This window comes from Microcaecilia unicolor, chromosome 7 (genome assembly GCF_901765095.1).
Source record: "Microcaecilia unicolor chromosome 7, aMicUni1.1, whole genome shotgun sequence".
In the NCBI taxonomy this organism is placed as follows: Eukaryota; Metazoa; Chordata; class Amphibia; order Gymnophiona; family Siphonopidae; genus Microcaecilia; species Microcaecilia unicolor.
Genome location: NC_044037.1, coordinates 36,784,978 through 36,804,952, shown reverse-complemented (window position 1 = coordinate 36,804,952; position 19,975 = coordinate 36,784,978). Strand labels below are relative to the sequence as shown.

At 40.7% G+C, this 19,975-nt stretch overlaps 1 protein-coding gene across 1 annotated transcript; it reads left to right on the top strand.

The window, feature by feature from the left end:
• Positions 1-1,641: 1,641 nt before the first annotated feature.
• On the top strand, positions 1,642-19,468 carry SLITRK2 (SLIT and NTRK like family member 2). Its single transcript, XM_030209525.1, has 2 exons — positions 1,642-1,806; positions 16,083-19,468. The coding sequence occupies exon 2, from the start codon at positions 16,126-16,128 to the stop codon at positions 18,673-18,675; it is 2,550 nt and encodes an 849-aa protein (XP_030065385.1). The 5' UTR covers positions 1,642-1,806; positions 16,083-16,125; the 3' UTR covers positions 18,676-19,468.
• Positions 19,469-19,975: the final 507 nt, after the last annotated feature.

Genomic DNA, 19,975 nt, shown 5'->3' with positions numbered 1-19,975 from the left:
ACTCATAAAATTCTGAAGCACTTAAAGGAAAAAATATACTTAATGGCCAAGATACCTCCGCCCCCTTTTATCTCGAATGTAATCATTTGTTATGGATCTTTCCCTGTCACCGAGAATAATTGGGATCTTATTCACAGCACAGTGCGCAGATCTCCCACACTGCACCATTAGCACTAGAGTTTAATGCGCTCTAAGTAGGCAGGGTCTCATCTTTTCAGACGAGATATGTCATTTCCTTTTTTTCGCCCTCTACATCGGAAGAAGGTAAAGGACGGATCGGACGGATCGTCTTTTACCCAGACCCACCTCTAAATCGAATAAAGCGGACACACACACCTGCTTATTAAAGATGAAGAGACGAAGAGGGTCACCGCCGGGACCACAGTGCTCAGCTTGTATTCAACTCTCACCGCAATGCTCTTACACGGCGAGCTGCGTTTTGCAAAGAAGATGGAGTGAGCTGAAAAAATAACAGCTTCCACCTAAAATTAGGTTAAAATCAGTTTAATGTCATAGTAAAGGAGATGTTGCACACAGTTGCCATCATGATGTTCTTTTGTTTGTTTGTATTAGTAATGGGTTTCTTTGCCGTGTTTTTGTAATTTGTAAGAGATAAGTACAGAACTTTTTTTTTCCCCCCTATTGACTCAGTTCTGATAGAGAATAGCGAGCATTATGCCGGCTTTGTATCTATATGAAATGAACCTGCTCATATCGTGCCCCCCCCCTCTACTAATTATCATTTCGTATATGTGGCAGACCAGATAAAGGTCACACAGATCGGGACTCTTAAGTAGCCATTGCATAGCTCGCCTACATAAATCAAATTCTGTTTCAAAATTGTGTGTGGACTTTTGGGGGGGGGGGGGGGGGGGAGGTAGTCTTGCATTCTTCCGGTTAACAAATCAACTATGAAAACAGTAACATTGCTTCACCTGGTCTTTACAGCAAAATGTTTTAACATGCTCCTCCAACTTGCACTGTGCGTGCATTTTCTTCACCCCTCCCCCAACAAAAAAAGAGCACATAAAAACATAAGCATGCATCAGATCAAAATCATTCCCCATTTTTAACACTAGTTCTTACAAACCTATTCATTTCCCTTAAGTATTCACTAAGGTACTTTTTGCTAGAGCTTATAGATAGTTACACACGCACAGGACAATAATACAGGTGGGGGGGGGGGGGGGGTGAAATCACACACATGAACATACAAAAGCTTATAACATTGCAACAAACTTACTGTCCCCTTAAGAATCTTGGAAGACACTGGCAATTTTCACAGTGCTATTAGCAAGTGCATGGGGATGGGGGGGGGGGGGGGGGGGGGGTCTATAGCTGTCTGCTTGAACCACATCAAAACGTTCGCAGATCATGAGACCCCCGTCCCCCACACTCTGTCCTTCTGATCAAGACCACTGAATTAGACTTTGAAAGCCCGTGCAAGAAAGAGAAGCTGAACGTGTTTCCCCAGCTCCCCCAGCAACACAATCCCGAGGCGTGACGTCAGCCCCTCTCAGTCCAAGAGACTCTGCAAAAGCCTTTCATTGCAAAACTCCTCTCATAGCCAAGCAGACAGGAAAAGGCAAAGACGGTCTGCAGCGCTCCTCACCAGCAAACTCGTCAGAAAAGCTGCACTGATCTCTCGCCTACCTAAACTTAGGATCGCGCACTGCCTTGTCTCGCCCCAGCGGACTTTCTTTCCGAAAAGAACAGAGTCAAAGGAGAGACTTTTTGTTCTACCCATGTAAGATGTCAAGCTGCTGGATGCCTGTGACGGAGGGAAGCCTCGTGTTCTCCTGATGTGTGAGTACTGCGTCCTTGTCTTAATGCTGCAGCAACCTAGAACGAACCAGCTGGCTTGATTTGTCAGAAAAGTATAGAAAAGGTGTCCGAGGAATGCTTTTTAAATACTCGAGAGGCTGTGCCACGCTAAAGCAATTAGCCGGTTCCAGCAGCATCACCTCGCCCTGAAGGAAGGAGCAAACGTAAAGAAGGGAAGAAGAGGAGGGGAAGTGGAGATAGATTAAAAAAAAAAAGGGGGGAGGGGGGGGGGGGTCGAGGAGAAAGAAACAAGCTGCAGCTTTCAGCCAGATCCGGCAAGCCAGCAGCACAGGGTTTAGAACAGTGGTAGAGGAGGATAAAGGAATTAGCTCTGAGTCACTCTGCTCACTGGGGCAGGGGAAGAATCCTTAAGAGGGTGCTTATGATACGATTAATGGGCTAAACGAGAAGCAAAAATAACAAAATAGCTTGTATGAAGTAAGTGGTATCGGCAATAGAGCAGGCATTTAACGTGGAAAACAATAACCTAGTTGTTGCGTTGGGAATTATTTCTTTAGTAAGTTTATAAATTGAGCTTTCACAGAAAATGGCCAGTGAATGAAGTATTGCGTTCCCTCGGTGCCGTAGGTGCGGGAGAGCCAGCAAAATAACTGAGTGGGAATTTATTAGTGTATATATAGAATAAAATATGGTCATAATGAATAATTCTAGTGGAAAACCAGTCTTATAGATAGTATGATGCGCGAGCATTTTTAGCCGTTTAAATTTCTTTAAGTAAATAGATGGATAGAATGCATTCTCTTTCAGAATGACACCGTGAATCTGGAACTTCGCAGTTCAATGAGAGTGATTCCCGTTGGGAACCTTATCCAAATTTAACCATTGCATAAGAGCACATTTATGAATGACTATTTTATTAGCTATTATAGCTGAAATGTATTGTAGCTTAAATAAAAAAAATTCATTGGAAAGGTTCTAAAAATGATTAGAAAAGGTACAGGGTAAAATTTAGAGCTTTGTTTAGGTTTTTCAAGAAGGATATTCGGGTTTTTCAGCAACACACCATGAACAAACTAATCTTAGGACAGGATGAGTTTCCAAATGGACATTTTGGTATTTAATGATAATATGGTAGTTTTCCATGATAAATCACATAGTGGAAAGGCCCCTGTTCTGTGCAGCTTAACAAATTCAGTTTGAGGATCCGGGTGTCAGGCTATGGACAATGGTGCAAAATGCACAGAATGGGGAGGGATGTAAGAGGAGGCAATTAAAACATGACCTCCGTTTTGTAGACTTGCAGTTTAGCAACTGGATTTTTGCATCTAGCCTTAAGGGAATTCTTCTTACTTGCTGCTAATTAGATTTTTTTAAAACACATACAAATGCATGCTGTTTAGCAGATTTTCTACAGGCAGTTAAAATCCATTGCTTACAAAACACAGCCAAAAACAATCATAACTACATACATAACATTTTGGTGACTTTTGACCACTCATCTCTATAGATACATGTTTTTCAAGCATTAGTAAATGACGAGATGATTGACACCTACTAGTAATGAATTTCGTGGATCTCTGACGTGTTTAATCATACTACAACTCTATGGGGCTCATTTTCAAAACAAAAAAAAAACATTATAAGGTGGTAGAAGGATTTTTTTTCTCTCAAAAGTGTGCATGTCGCAATTTTCGACACCCCGATTTTAGAAGTTTTGCTCCACAGCTATATAAATGCTAAATAGTAGTAGTAGTAGTTCATCCAAATTTCAAGGGGATGTGTTGGGGGTCTTTTGGGTGGGATGTGAGCAGCACCAAAAGATAGACATTTTTTTCTGCAATAATGGAATAAACTAAAAAAAAATGTCTAGGGCCAAAATTAAGACCTTTTTGCCTAGACCTGCTTCAGTCACAACTAAGTGATCAAAATGTGCCCTAAATGATGAGATGACCACTGGAAGGATTAATGCATGACCCCCTTACTCCTCCAGTGGTCAGTGACTCTATCCCACACCCCCCCTCCCCAAAGATTTGAAAGCAACAGTGTATATACCGGTCTTTATGACAGCTCCAGATGTTATGGCAGTCCTGTTAGAGCAGCAAGCAGATCCCTGGAGTAGTCTAGTGGTTGGTACAGGGTACTGTAGAGATGGGGACCAAGGCCCATATCCCATTCTACCTGGTACACTTGTGGTGGAATGTGTTAGCCCTCCAAAGCCCACCAAAATCCTACTGTACCTACATATAGGCGACACCTGCAGGCAGAAGGGCTATTATAGTGGCATACAGTTGGGTACAGTAGGTTTTTGGTGGGTTTTGGAGGGTTCACCATAAGGTAACGGTGAGGTGTGTACCTGAGATCTTTTATGTGAAGTCCACTTCAGTGCCCCCAAGGGGGCTCCACTGTTCTGCTGAGATGTCTGTGTGGCCAGTCTACTAAGAATGCTGCACCCCCCCCCCCCCATACATTCCAATGGCTTGTTTGTGTGTGCGTGTGTTTCCCATGGATTTCTTTTTTAATGGTTCTAAAATATAGACATACCAAGCACAAAAATATCTAGCAAATAGCCATTTTGGAAGCAAAAAGTTGGACGTTTTCTGGTATGAAAATGGGCATGTTCGCCATTGAATTTTTAATCTGATTTAGGCATCATATCGAAAATGTCCCTCTGCATCTCCTTATTTCATTTAGTTCAGGAACAGAGCATGTTGCTTATTTGATTGATTGTGTTCATGGATTTTTTTTTAGAATATAACTGAGTTAGTGACAGGTTTCTAGGTCAGCAGTGTAGTGGTTGTTTTCCTAGGCACAGTATTAACTGGATAACGTTGGAATCACACTTGGGACCTTTAAAAAATAATGAAACAAAGGATCAAATAGAGCATATTTTTAACTTGCCATCAATAGTTGCTTGATTATCCGAGTGGTAGTTTATAGAGCCCTTGAAAAATGGATGAATTTAGTCAGTGAAATTGAATATCTATAATTTAAAGAAGCATCTAAACTCAGCAGAGGATGTAGGAGGATACAGCCTTCTTAATAGACATGCACTTGTGTGTAAAGTGGTATTGCTGCATTGACTCAGGTGACGTTGTTAAGGTCTCAGATGAAGTTATTATTTCAGATATAAAACCACATAAGGCATATTTTGTGGTGACTTTCCCCCACCATTATCACCAAAAGTAACAGGTGGAAATGCTGACTTGGTCCTTTCACTCCTACTGCTTATATCACATCCTTACCCTTTGCCACCCCACCCCTGCCCTCCCCCAAAGTTAGTAGGTAAACTACAGCAATTTGTTAAACTCTGGAAGAAGAGAAGTGTGTTTCTTGGAAGCTAAGTTACTGGTAGATGGATGGATATAGGTAAGGAAGATCATTAGCTCTAGGTACTATAATTGGAAATATTGTAAGGTGCTTTTTTAAGCTTCTAAATATTTCTGGAAGGTACAGGTATTTGCTAAAAAAAAAATTCATGGACCAAAGTAGATATATAGCTGCCTACTTAATAGCAGGACAACTTGTAGACACTGATTTTTATGCTGGAGAATTAAATCTTTCCATGTTGAGAAAACTGTTATTGGACTATGCAACAGATGTTGTAATGTGTGATCTTGCAAGGCCATTTAGGTCCATTGCACAGATGTGATGTGATTTGTAGAAGAATACTGTCAAGCCTTCCTAGTTTATGTGATATGTTATCTTTTTCTGTGTTTGATTTAAATAACAGATACTTTAGTCTATGCAGGGCCAGCCCAACTATTGGGCAAGACTAGGTGGCTGCCTAGGGCCACAACCTCTGAGGAGTGACATAGAACAGCAGCAGTCAAAACAAAACAATACATTCGGACAGCCACAAAAAAATCAGATCCATTAGCACATAGTTTTACTTGCAGAGAGTGAACACAAACATACATACAAAGCAAAGTGTAATATTTTAAAATATGGTGGTTAAAATATGCATTTTTTTTCAGGATTATTGTGGGAGGCCTGGTATTGGGATGATCATGATTTTTCAGCTTAATTATCAACATCTGGGGGGGGGGGGCATACGTCTGAAGGGGTGCCCAATATCCTTGCAACAGCCCTGAATCCGTGAAGGCACCAGTTTTCTCCAATACTGCTATATTTACTAGGGCTTTGCAGTACCATCTTGAAAATTCAAATGCTTTCTTGTGGATTATCAGATGACAAAAGTCCCCCCCTCCGGGTTAATAATTTATTAAAGATCCCTCTTTTCAGCTTCAAAGAGACACTGCATGCCTAGACATAGGTAAAATCATCTCTTATTAACCATGTTTCACTAGTTTGCATTGATTTGCTTGTTACCAGCAGGCTTTTAGCTGAAGAACAGTGCTTTTGTTACTAAGAAGTGAAATCTGTGTCAACACTGTTAAACCTTAAACAATTTTCTGACAGATACGCTGTATTTAAGTCATGCCTGCTTGAAATCTGAAGTAGCTAATTTCCCCATATAACTGGTGCTAATCAAAGCTTGAAATAAAAGCCTAGTTTATACTAACGTATATTATTGAATTGAAGACTGGCATTCTGGGTCTTGAACAGTAAGTACAACATGTTAGAATTTAGTCCTGCAGGAAATGACTCTGAAGGGCAAAACAAAGAAGGAGAAGACTTCATTGTGAAGGAGGTGTTAAGATGCTGGTGATAAATCTCATAACTTTTTTAATATTACAAACGTTGCTTGCTGCAGTTTTCTGTGTGAATCAAGTTTATTTAAATCAGGCTATTGCCAGCCTGCTTCTTGAATAAGAGGGAATTTAGACTATCATCAGCCGTGAGCAGGAAGGAGAGAAATGAGAAATGTAGAGGAAGGAAAATATTAAGTACCTAATCCAGGAAATGAAAGGAAAAATGATTCTAAACGATTTAATGGGGGGGGGGGGGGGGGGGGGGGAAGTGATGAGTTTTGAATTGCTATTTTCACATTCCTCTATAGCTTCTGCACTTTATTTTATATTTACTGATTGATTTAAAGATTTCAGTTTGTTGTAGCATACACAAAAGGTGTTGAATTTCCAGAGGTTTGAAGCTTCTGAGCAGTGACTTCAGCAGTAGCCAGGCTTACAACTTTCAAACTAATGCTAAATTAACCCCACTTTCCCCAGGGTTCTATATATGGTGCCCAAAATTGGACGTCAGTGTTTGGGTTCCAATCCAAGATGTTCACCTAACTTATTTGGCTCACAAGCCAATTAGTGCCAATAATTGGATGCTAAGTGGCGTACAAAATCGGAACTCAATGCCGCTCTATAATAGGTGCCCATCTTTGAGTGTCCATTGTAGAATGGTGATGTGCATCAATCTTTGAGCGCCATTTTAAAAATCTTAGCCATTTGTGTGTTACCATATATTCAAAATGTGCCCAGATATCTTTAGTTATTTAGGGCCTCTTTTATGAAGCCTGCAGCAATGCCGACGGAGCCCTTTCAAAGTGAACGGGCTTTGTCAGCTTTACCGCACCGGGAGCTGCTAGTGTGACTTGATTAAAGAGGCCTTTACTCTTAAAAACAGTATTTCAGTGCAGTTCAATGAAAAGACAAATATGCAAATGTACTGTTAAGAAGGGAAGGGAAATGGGACTTGATATACCGCCTTTCTGAGGTTTTTGCAACTACATTCAAAGCGGTTTACATATATTCAGGTACTTATTTTGTACCAGGGGCAATGGAGGGTTAAGTGACTTGTCCAGAGTCACAAGGAGCAGTAGTGGGAATTAAACTCCGTTCCCCAGGATCAAAATCCACTGCACTAACCACTAGGCTACTCCTCCACTCCGCAATACCAAGCCAAAATTTCAAACAAACGTTGATATTTGCTTTTTGGCCCTTAGGACAGTGGGATAACTTTTTAGGGCATGAGGTTCCTGAGTGAATCTCCCCCTCAAATAGAAAACTTGCAAAACTATAAACTTGAAAAAGTGTAAAAAGAATTCTACAATCACTGCTAGTTTACACAGCAGTGATAAGTTTTATTATTAGGAATTTTGCAGTTACTCAACACCTAGATAAAGGCGCTCAAGGAGCTGAAAAAACACTCTTTTGAAGAAGAGAAAGAGGAATATGATTGAAACTGTCAAGTATCTGACAGATGCCTTGAAAGTAGAAGTCTAGAAGGAAGAGTTTTCCATGAAAGTACGCCCATGCACTAGAGACCATGCTATGAAGTTATTGAAGGACAGCTCAGAGGAAATACTTCCTTACTGAGATGGTAGGAGATACCTTGCATTACGTATCAACAGGTGAGGTCAAACAAAACAACAGCACAATTCAAGATAGTTTGAAGTAAATGGCAATGAAGGAAGGCAATCTGAGTTTGAACAGGGTTCTATAGGGACAATGGAGGAAAAGATGGTAGACTAGAATCCCTCTATTTCAATAATCATTCTGTTAAAACAGAATGAGATGGGTAAAAAGTATGACTGAGGAAACCAAAAATGAAGCAATTATATGGGTTAAATTATAATGACTAGAATCAAACATCCTCACAAAAGATGCTAGTAAATGCTTAATGAAAGACCTGAAAAGGGGAGGTTTTTATTTATATATACAACATACTGATGCTATCCCAGTAACTAATTTTCAATTTAACAAGCTCCTACAAAGAAAACTCTATGGCAAGAGAGGTCTTACCACATAGCCACGCGACATGGAGCCCTTACCGCCACCCACTGAGGTGGCGATAAGGGCTCCCACACATACCCAGCGGTAACTGAGCAGCACATGGCAATGCCCGATTACCGCCGGGTTACCACTGTGCAGGCCACTGGGCTGCGGTAGTCCCGAAAGAGCAAGCATGCTAAAAGACACTACCACGGAACACAATCAGACATCCTGCAATAGTTTTGGAATCGGCATGCGCTACCCACACACTAAAAATATGTTTTATTTTTTAGTATAGGAGGCGCGTTTGGAGGCAGAGAATAGGCGTGCCCTGTGGTAATTGGGTAGTGCAGGTAAATCACTGTGCGCTGCCTGGTTAGCGTGGGATTAGCGCAGGAGCCCTTACCAGCTACTAAAAAGGTGGCAGTAAGGGCTCACATGCTAATGGCCATGCACTAATTGGGAAATTAGCACTTGGCCATTAATTGGAAAATAGAAATTGTGGCCATTTTGCAGCCACGCTAAAAGTGGCCTCAGCGTGCAGGAAACCCATGTGCTAAAAATAGCACAGGCCACGTTTTAGTGCAGCTTTGTAAAAGGGTCCCTGTGTTAGGTGCCTAAACTTGTCCCCTATTTTCAGTCAAACATGAAAACCTAAGGGGCCCTTTTACAAAGGCGTGGGAGGGCTAGCACATGGGTAACTCATGCACTACCACTGGGATAGCGCATGTGTCCAGTGATAATTCCAATTTTGGTGCACGCCGAATCCCGTGGTAGAAAATAATTTTATATTTTCTAGTGCCGGGGAGGGGGGGGGGGGTGCATTCCCAGCAGTAACTGGCAGCACACCCACTTTGGGGGGTAGCATGTGAGCCCTTACCGCTAGGTCAATAGGTGGCTATAAAGGCTCAGCCTGTAAATAACCGCACTCTAGTTTTCCCAGCCCATTAAAAAATGCCCTTTTTCCCAGCTGTGGTAAAAAGTGGCCCACGCTACCACAGGCTTAAACAGTGTGCATTCTGCTCCTTTGCCTAGGTATCTGGTACTGAAAATCAGTTCCAAGCTCCTAATTGTTTCCCACCTTAAATCCACCCCTGTTGCCACTCACTTTTTAGGATCCTAAATTTAGGAGTTTAGGAAAATCCTGTGAATAAATTTAGGCACTCAGCTCTAGTAAATATTTAAGGCGGCAAAATGAAGCGGCTTAAAGGGGAATGTTATCAGTGTGGGATACTCTTAAGATGTGTTATTTTATCACTAACTCATTCTATTTTAGCACAGGTCCCATTTCATGCAATGAGACCTAGTTACTAGTAAGTGAGTTTAAACAGAAAAATAACACTTAATGGTAGCTCACATTGATAACTTCTCCCTTGAACTCTCAAAGTTAGAAGCATAAACCCTTGGAATATGTACCTTAAAATAGACCACTGCGTCTAGTGTGCATGGAAGTAATAGGGGAAGAGAGAAATATCATATAGCAGAAAATGGTAGTATAGCTTTTGTACACTCTCAAGTATAGGTAGGAAGTATGTCAAGGTCACCTAACCTAGAAGAAGAGTATGACCTTGATGTACATCACGTTAAGTGGAGAGGCATTCTAGAAACAGCATCCGATTCAGAAGATCACATAAGGATGTCAGTTTCTCATCTAATATAATAATTTGCTCCTCCAACATTCCAATGTGTCTCACTGGGATCGTAACCACCTGCTGACATCACTCCTCCAACGTTCTCCTCCAATGTTCCAATATGTGTCACTGGGATTGTAACCACCTGCTGACGTCACTCCTCCATCCTCCCTCCCTCCCAGTTCCATGGGACCCTGGAACTGGGAGGGAGGGACGGAGGGACAGAGGGAGGGGGGACCCTGGAAATGGGAGGGAGGGAGGGGGACACTGGAACTCGGAGAGGTGAGGGAGGGGGGCCTGGAACTCGGAGGGAGGTGGAGGGGGCAGGGGAGAGATGCTGCACATGGACGGATGGAGGGGGCAGGGCACAGAGGACGTTGCCTGCATATGGATGAATGCAGGGGAGAGAGCATAATGCAGGGGAGGGAGGGGACCCTGAAACTCGGAGGGAGGCAGGGAGGGGACGACCCTGGAACTCGGAGGCAGGGAGGGAGGGAGGGGATGACCCTGGAACTCGGAGGGAGGGAGGGGGACAACAACCCTGGAACTCGGAGGGAGGGAGGGAGGAGGGGACGACCCTGGAACTCAGAGGGCGGGAGGGAGGGGAGACCCTGGCACACACTCTCATGCTCACACACACACTCTCTCTCACACACACTCGCACCCAGTCTCATTCTCTCTCTGTCACACACACGCACATTCACTCTCTCTCTCTCACTCACACAGTCACTCTCTCAAACATACACACTCCGAGGAAAACCTTGCTAGCGCCCGTTTCATTTGTGTTAGAAACGGGCCTTTTTTACTAGTGTATTTTATAACAGGATTTTCCAACATACAGCCTGCCCTAAAATATATGCGAAATGGAGGTACATGTGCTGGTGACATCCAGCATAAACATCCATTTTACAAACCAAACATCCAAATGTTGACGTGGGCAAAAAAAGGGACATGGACGTTTTTGTGGCAGCATAGGAACATCCGTGTTATGAAATGACCACATAGACTTTCATACAGAGCAGAGGAGTAGCTTAAAGGTTAGAGCAATGGGTTAAGGACCAGGGGACCCAGGTTCAAATCCCCCCTTTTTTTTTTTTTTAACTGTGAGCCCTACAGGGACAAAAAAATAACTACTGTACTCGAATGTACACCGTATCAATAGTGTTCAGGCTTCTAGGTTTTGTATACATTACTACTACTACTATTTACCATTTCTACAGTGGGGGAAATAAGTATTTGATCCCTTGCTGATTTTGTAAGTTTGCCCACTGACAAAGACATGAGCAGCCCATAATTGAAGGGTAGGTTATTGGTAACAGTGAGAGATAGCACATCACAAATTAAATCCGGAAAATCACATTGTGGAAAGTATATGAATTTATTTGCATTCTGCAGAGGGAAATAAGTATTTGATCCCCCACCAACCAGTAAGAGATCTGGCCCCTACAGACCAGGTAGATGCTCCAAATCAACTCGTTACCTGCATGACAGACAGCTGTCGGCAATGGTCACCTGTATGAAAGACACCTGTCCACAGACTCAGTGAATCAGTCAGACTCTAACCTCTACAAAATGGCCAAGAGCAAGGAGCTGTCTAAGGATGTCAGGGACAAGATCATACACCTGCACAAGGCTGGAATGGGCTACAAAACCATCAGTAAGACGCTGGGCGAGAAGGAGACAACTGTTGGTGCCATAGTAAGAAAATGGAAGAAGTACAAAATGACTGTCAATCGACAAAGATCTGGGGCTCCACGCAAAATCTCACCTCGTGGGGTATCCTTGATCATGAGGAAGGTTAGAAATCAGCCTACAACTACAAGGGGGGAACTTGTCAATGATCTCAAGGCAGCTGGGACCACTGTCACCACGAAAACCATTGGTAACACATTACGACATAACGGATTGCAATCCTGCAGTGCCCGCAAGGTCCCCCTGCTCCGGAAGGCACATGTGACGGCCCGTCTGAAGTTTGCCAGTGAACACCTGGATGATGCCGAGAGTGATTGGGAGAAGGTGCTGTGGTCAGATGAGACAAAAATTGAGCTCTTTGGCATGAACTCAACTCGCCGTGTTTGGAGGAAGAGAAATGCTGCCTATGACCCAAAGAACACCGTCCCCACTGTCAAGCATGGAGGCGGAAATGTTATGTTTTGGGGGTGTTTCTCTGCTAAGGGCACAGGACTACTTCACCGCATCAATGGGAGAATGGATGGGGCCATGTACCGTACAATTCTGAGTGACAACCTCCTTCCCTCCGCCAGGGCCTTAAAAATGGGTCGTGGCTGGGTCTTCCAGCACGACAATGACCCAAAACATACAGCCAAGGCAACAAAGGAGTGGCTCAGGAAGAAGCACATTAGGGTCATGGAGTGGCCTAGCCAGTCACCAGACCTTAATCCCATTGAAAACTTATGGAGGGAGCTGAAGCTGCGAGTTGCCAAGCGACAGCCCAGAACTCTTAATGATTTAGAGATGATCTGCAAAGAGGAGTGGACCAAAATTCCTCCTGACATGTGTGCAAACCTCATCATCAACTACAGAAGACGTCTGACCGCTGTGCTTGCCAACAAGGGTTTTGCCACCAAGTATTAGGTCTTGTTTGCCAGAGGGATCAAATACTTATTTCCCTCTGCAGAATGCAAATAAATTCATATACTTTCCACAATGTGATTTTCCGGATTTAATTTGTGATGTGCTATCTCTCACTGTTACCAATAACCTACCCTTCAATTATGGGCTGCTCATGTCTTTGTCAGTGGGCAAACTTACAAAATCAGCAAGGGATCAAATACTTATTTCCCCCACTGTATAGCGCTACAAGGCGTACGCAGCGCTGCACAAACATAGAAGAAAGACAGTCCCTGCTCAAAGAGCTTACAATCTAATAGGTACGATAGGTATTTTTCTATTCCTGGATGGTTTACAGAAAAAAAAAAAGCTGAAATGGGATTCAAACCTGTGTCCTCTGGTCTTTAAGGCAATGCATTAACTATTAGGTTACTCCTCTACTCTGCATGAAGGTCTATTAAGAAGTTAATGTAAAAAAAGATTTTAGCATCACAAACTTCCCTAGTTCCTGAAGCCCCATATGCCTTGCTAGTTTCACATTCAGGGCAGAGAGGGGAACAGCAATCACTGGGGAATTAAGGAGGTGATTTGCCTTGATCCCTCCAGTGAACAGCTGATTCATCAGATAATCTTTCTGTAACCTGGGTCTAAATAACAATGTCCATCTTTTTGGAGACAGAGGTCCCTTTGCGTTCTGAAATCAGACTTGAACATCCATATTTTGGTCCCTCCATAGTCCTGCCCAAAACACACCCAGATCACAACCCTTTGCCACAAGGACATACTTCAGTTTCAGATGTCCATATGTGGGATTACGGATGCATAAATGATGGTTTTCAGATATCCAAAACACAAATAGAGCCTCTAAAATAAGGGCCGTAGTAACGTAGTAAATCATAGCATATAAAGATCAATATGGCCCATCCAGTCTGTCCAGTGAGGTGATTAGGGCTGTAACTGCTGCTGTGTGCAGGTTCCAAGATAGAGACAAAGTGTTGCGAGTTGGCATCCTGGCAGAGAATCACCACAGCTGAGAAGTGAAACAAGATGCATGGGGTACATTTTTTAGTCAGCATTAAAACAGCAGGCTTTGTTACAGATGGTTATGCTTGCAAAAAATGTCAACCACAACCCACCTGGCTGAAATGTGCCGATAATCCACCTTACCTCAACCAGTTATAGTCCAGGTCTCTAATAGTTAACAAGAAATGACTACAGAGGATCTACTCACCAGATTCCATAATTTGAAAGCAATTAGTACCTTTGAAAATGAGATTTTGATGTCTCTTAACTCACCACGTCTGATCCTAAATAGAAGCTTCCTGAATTTGGTGATCTTATCAGTTTCCTGGATCTCTCAGGACCATCCCATCTGACCACTTCCTTCATCTCAGTGAGACGGAGGGAAGCAGAGTAGGGAGATTTGAAGGTTCCAGGGAAGGGGTGATCATTAGTTATGCAGTTACGGGGGACCCTCTATTGAAGAGGTTGGGAGAGGGTTGATCAGCAGGCCTAGAAAGTTAGATGGGAAAGAAATGTATAACCAAATAAATAAATAAATAGATTGATTACTAAATTTATTAATGGATTACACTATGCTACCCATGCAAATGATAACTGTATAGTGCCACAAATTGTGTCAGTTAATTAAATATCTCATTTCCCTAACCAAAGTCCAAGTGTGGGACTAACTACATTTTGAACTTTTCCTAATGAACACAGACAGCTGTATTAACCTCTCAGTTCTCAAATGTTTGCATCTAGCCAGCTAAACTCTTTTCAAAATGTATCCCATAATGCATGTAAGACTTTAGTATGGTTTAACCTAGACTGGGGAATGTTTAAATAATTTGTGGAGTAATTTTCAGTAAGACATTTAAAAAGATGATACAGGGGTAATTTTGCACTACACAGGTTGTATCTCCTTCAAAATTCATTAAGGGGGGCTTGTACTAAGGTGCACTAGCATTTTTAGCTCACAGTAAAAAGCAGTTGGCGCAAAAGGCAGAGACGCCCCTAGGAATATAATGGGCATCTCAGCGTATACCCCCGGATTCTATGTAGTGTGCTTAGATTTAGGTGCCAAAATCGGCGTGGATTCTATAACACCATGCGTAACTTAATCGGCTTAACAATCTAATCAGCGCTGATAACAGCACGTAAGCAATAATGAGCACTAAATGGCACTGATTAGAACTTAGGCACACAACTCACTAAGCGTATTCTGCAACAATGTGTGTTGAAATAACATGCGGAGGCAAAAATAGGCGTGGTTATGGGCTGGGAAATGGGCATTTCATGAGTGTTCCAAAATGTAGGCGCCTAGTTATAGAATATGGCCCAGTGCGCCTAAACCTACACGCTGAGATTTATACCAGGTTTTCATTGACATAAATGGATGCTCACTGATATTGGCACTGAAATATCAACTAAGCATATTCTATAATCAGTGCCTAAATCAATTATAGAATACACTTAGTCGGCACTGATTTCAGCATCGATTTTTTAGGCGCTATATATATAGAATCTCCTCCATAGTGCCAACTGATTTTTAGTGTGAACTAAAAACGCTAGTGCACTTTAATAAAAGATCCCGTTTATGATATATGTATACAAAATAATCTCTTATGTTTGCAATTGGGATATGCAGTGTAAACTATGTACATACATTTGTGACCTACTGAGCGAATAGGTACCAAAAGTGGGGCATGTGACATATTTATACCATAAGAAAGAGGGATATCAACTCCATAATCCTGCCAAATTTCAGCCCCACGTACAGACTAATTACATCTTAAAAAAAAAAAAAAAAGAGAAATGTTCATCAATTAAAAAAAGTAATTAACCCCAGAAATCACATACCTTACTATAGGAATCTGCAGTTTTTAGGCCGTAGAACATGAAAACATCTAAGTTATGAAGAAAACATTGCATAGTCCCCTTCTACTGACGCTATAAGTACACAAAACTTTTAAAAATGAAAGTTTCCCTTCCAAACTTTTATAGCCTTAGCTCTGTTCTTTGTTACCCCAAATTGGTACCTTTTCACTCGGCTGATCCCAAGTCCCACATGCTTCCAGAAATGGACATTTTTTTCACTGGCCAAATGTTGATTTTTAAACCTTCTGATATAACAAGCAAACCTGTTTGTTAGTTTTCTGGAACATTTTGAAAATTGCCATCCCTGTGTTATTCAATGTAGTAGTTCAGAAACATTGCATACTATTAAGACTTTGATATGCAAAATAAAGCTGTATCTGTATGTGTACTGAAGTACTAATTATTGACAGTCATTCATGTGAAAGAATATGCAGGATGGTAGGAAACTGAAAGGTTGATGTGTATAGGGAGAGGGAAGGCCCTATACATTCAGTTTTAAATGAAAAATTAAAAAAACATTCTTTTAAGTTGAATACTTTCTTATTGTTTTTTTTTCTCTTTCCCTATCTCTTTCCTTTTCTCACATTTTAAGGCTTGACTGTAGATGCCGAAACTTTGAACTACAGCAAATAAAGATGCTGAACTGCGTCCTTTTGCTAAGTGTGTTAACAGTGGCCGGAATCTTGAAAACAGAAAGCCGCAAAACATCCAAAGATATTTGCAAAGTCCGTTGTTTCTGTGATGAGAAGGAAAATGTGCTAAACATTAATTGTGAAAACAAAGGATTTACAACTGTTAGCTTGCTTCTACCACCCCCGTCTAGAATATACCAGCTTTTCCTTAATGGTAATTTACTGACCCGGCTTTATCCAAATGAGTTTGTGAATTATTCCAATGCGGTAACTCTCCACCTGGGAAATAACGAGCTGCAGGAGATCAGAACAGGTGCCTTTAATGGCCTCAGAACTCTCAAAAGGCTGCACCTAAATAACAATAAATTGGAAATTTTAAAGGAGGACACTTTCATGGGTCTAGAAAGTCTTGAGTATCTTCAGGCAGATTACAACTACATTAGTGCGGTTGAAGCTGGTGCTTTTAGTAAATTGAACAAGTTGAAAGTACTAATTCTTAATGACAACCTACTGCTGTCTCTTCCTAATAATGTGTTTCGTTTTGTGCTCTTAACTCATCTGGATTTGAGAGGCAACAGGCTCAAAATGCTGCCTTTTGCTGGGGTTCTTGAGCATATTGGAGGCATAATGGAAATTCAACTAGAAGAGAACCCATGGAATTGCACTTGTGATTTACTTCCTTTGAAAGCGTGGCTTGATACCATTACCGTTTTTGTTGGAGAAATTGTATGTGAGACTCCATTTAGGCTGCACGGGAAAGATGTGACTCAACTGACCAGGCAAGACCTTTGTCCTAGGAAAAGCAGCAGTGACTCAAACCAGAGGGGAATGCATCCTTCCTATTCAGATCCACGTGTTCAGAGATTATCACCTACAGTAGATCCTGCTGTGATACCTACCAGAGCTCCTAAAGCCAGCCGGGCACCCAAAACAAGAAACCGTCCCACACCTCGAGTTACAGTGTCAAAGGACAGGCAAATATTTGGGCCAATTATGGTTTACCAAACAAAGTCCCCTATTCCTATCACCTGTCCAAGTATTTGTGCCTGTACTTCCCAAAGCTCAGACAGTGGACTGAATGTAAACTGTCAAGACAGGAAAATCAGTAATATCTCAGACCTTCATCCTAAACCCACCACTCCAAAGAAACTTTATCTCACAAGTAACTATCTACAAACTGTTTATAAAAATGATCTCCTAGGTTACAGTTCTCTGGATTTGCTACACTTGGGAAATAATAGAATTGCAGTAATACAGGAAGGTGCCTTTACGAACCTAACTAGTTTACGAAGACTTTATCTCAATGGAAATTATCTTGAAATTCTCTATCCTTCAATGTTTGATGGACTCTATAGTTTGCAGTATCTCTATTTAGAGTACAATGTAATTAAGGATATTTTGCCACATACATTCAATATCTTGAGTAACCTTCAGCTTTTATTCCTAAACAACAACTTGCTGAGATCATTACCTGATAATGTGTTTGGTGGCACTGTCCTCACAAGACTTAACTTGAGAAACAACCATTTTTCATATCTGCCTGTGAGAGGAGTTCTTGACCAACTCACTGCTTTCATTCAAATAGACCTCCAAGAAAATCCTTGGGATTGTACTTGTGATATAATAGGCCTCAAGAATTGGATAGAGCAATCAAGTTCCACTGTAGTGGTGCATGAGCTAACGTGTGAGTCACCATCTAAATATGCAGGGGAACATCTGAGATTCCTTAAGAGGGATGTTATCTGTCCAGAAAATCCTAATTTATCAGATGCTACTGTTTTATCAATGAATTATAACACAAATACGCCATATTCTCTAAGTGTATCTCCAAGTTCCTATCCAGAAGTACATACAGAGGTACCACTTTCAGTCTTGATTTTAGGTTTGCTAGTTGTATTTATCCTATCTGTTTGCTTTGGAGCTGGTTTATTTGTTTTTGTGCTAAAACGACGAAAGGGAGTGCAAAGTGTACCAAGCAGCAGTGCAAACAACCTGGATTTGGGGTCATTTCAACTACAGTATGGACCATATAACACAGAAATAAACGACAAAACAGAAGGACATGTGTATAATTATATCCCACCTCCAGTGGGGCAAATGTGTCAAAATCCCATTTACATGCAGAAAGAGGGAGATCCAGTTGCATATTACCGAAATCTTCAAGAGTTTAGTTATAGCAATCTAGAACATAAAAAAGATGAACCAGCAACTATTGCATACACAATAAGCACAACGGAGCTATTGGAAAAGCAATCCACTCCCCGAAAACCAGAACTTCTGTATCAGAACTTAACAGAGAGGGTGAAGGAGCTTCCAAGTGGAGGCGTAGTTCATTATAACTTTTGCACTTTGCCTAAAAGACAATACATGCCTTCCTATGAGTCCCGACGTCAAAACCAGGACAGGATAAATAGAACTGTTTTATATGGTACGCCTAGAAAATTCTTTGCAGATCAATCAAAACCTGAGCACCCTCTACTTCATGGAAAGCTGCAGTCAGAGCCAGACTACCTTGAAGTTCTGGAAAAACAAACTTCAATAAGTCAGCTGTGAGAAACAAACAAGAAAACTATTCAAATTGTTTCAAATTTGATTAGCTTCAGACCAACAAATGCAAAGGTGCATTCTCAACATTTTCAATTTTTTTTTAGCTAAAATGGGAACGTTAAGAGTAATTGGAGTGTAAGTTTCTTTGTAAGTTATTTCTACATCCCTCTTATTTGTAGGAATCACGTGAGCAACTGAAAGTTTCTACAAAGAATTTTGCTTATCACGGTTTTTTTTTTTTTTGTTAATGCTGTATGTTTTGTCTAGTTTATGCATAAGATCTCCAAAGATCTTTTTGGACTATATATATATATATATATATTTTGTTTGTAAATAACAATATACTGCTGTTTCAAATCAATTCCTAAGTGTAGCCACATGGCATCACTTTTTGTGTTAAAGTGCCTTTGCACTTTAAGTAAATTACTTAACTGTTGCTTTTAGCTTTGATAAAGTGAGCATATTTTAATGTATTGTATTTTCAAAATTTTAAAAAATATATGTCAGTTGCATTACATCAAGATAAACCATCTTTTATTTATAGGGATTAAACTCTGTTGGAAAGGTCTAGGTTTAGGACTTTATAGTCTCAACTGTAAATTTATTTTTGTCCTCTGGGTTTCTTTAAAGTCATACATTGAAATTAACCAAGGGGATTTAGCAATTTACTTGAGCTTATCAGCTCTCTAAATGGGAGTAACAGCTAATAAATTAAAAATATCTATATATATATAACAGCATCGTATAGCGAATTGAACAATTAATGTTAACGCCTAATTCATTATATTGCAACTCTAGTATGATAGTAATACTCAATGTTTTAAAATTATTTTCCTAATTAAAAAAGAAATTACACAACTCATAATATATTTTTGTGTATTAAATTATATATTTTTATATATTTAAAGAGGTGTACAGAAATTGAAACTTTTTAAAAGCAAAACGTTGATTATGTTTGAACCACAATTAAAATTAGTTCTGCCTGGATTTTGGTGGCTATACATATATATGTATATATATCAAGTTTTCTATAGAAAATAGAAACCAGCATTACAATAATATATATGTACAGTATGAAGAAATATTGTTCAGCATTACAGACCCGTAATTATTTTATTAATCATAAAAGGGGGTTACTAAGATTATTATAATCATAAAAGTTGAGCCATTCACTTGTTTTGCTATCATAGCAGTCTCAAGAATATGCTTTTTTTTCCCCTGGAAAATATTACAACTATTTGTGTTAAAGTATGTAGATTTGTGTAGACCCCCTTTAAGTAGTAAATAATTTTTTTTTGGATCCAAA

Coding starts and splice junctions, on each gene's coding strand:
- SLITRK2 (XM_030209525.1), top strand. CDS start 16,126: ATGCTGAACTGCGTCCTTTTGCTAAGTGTGTTAACAGTGGCCGGAATC.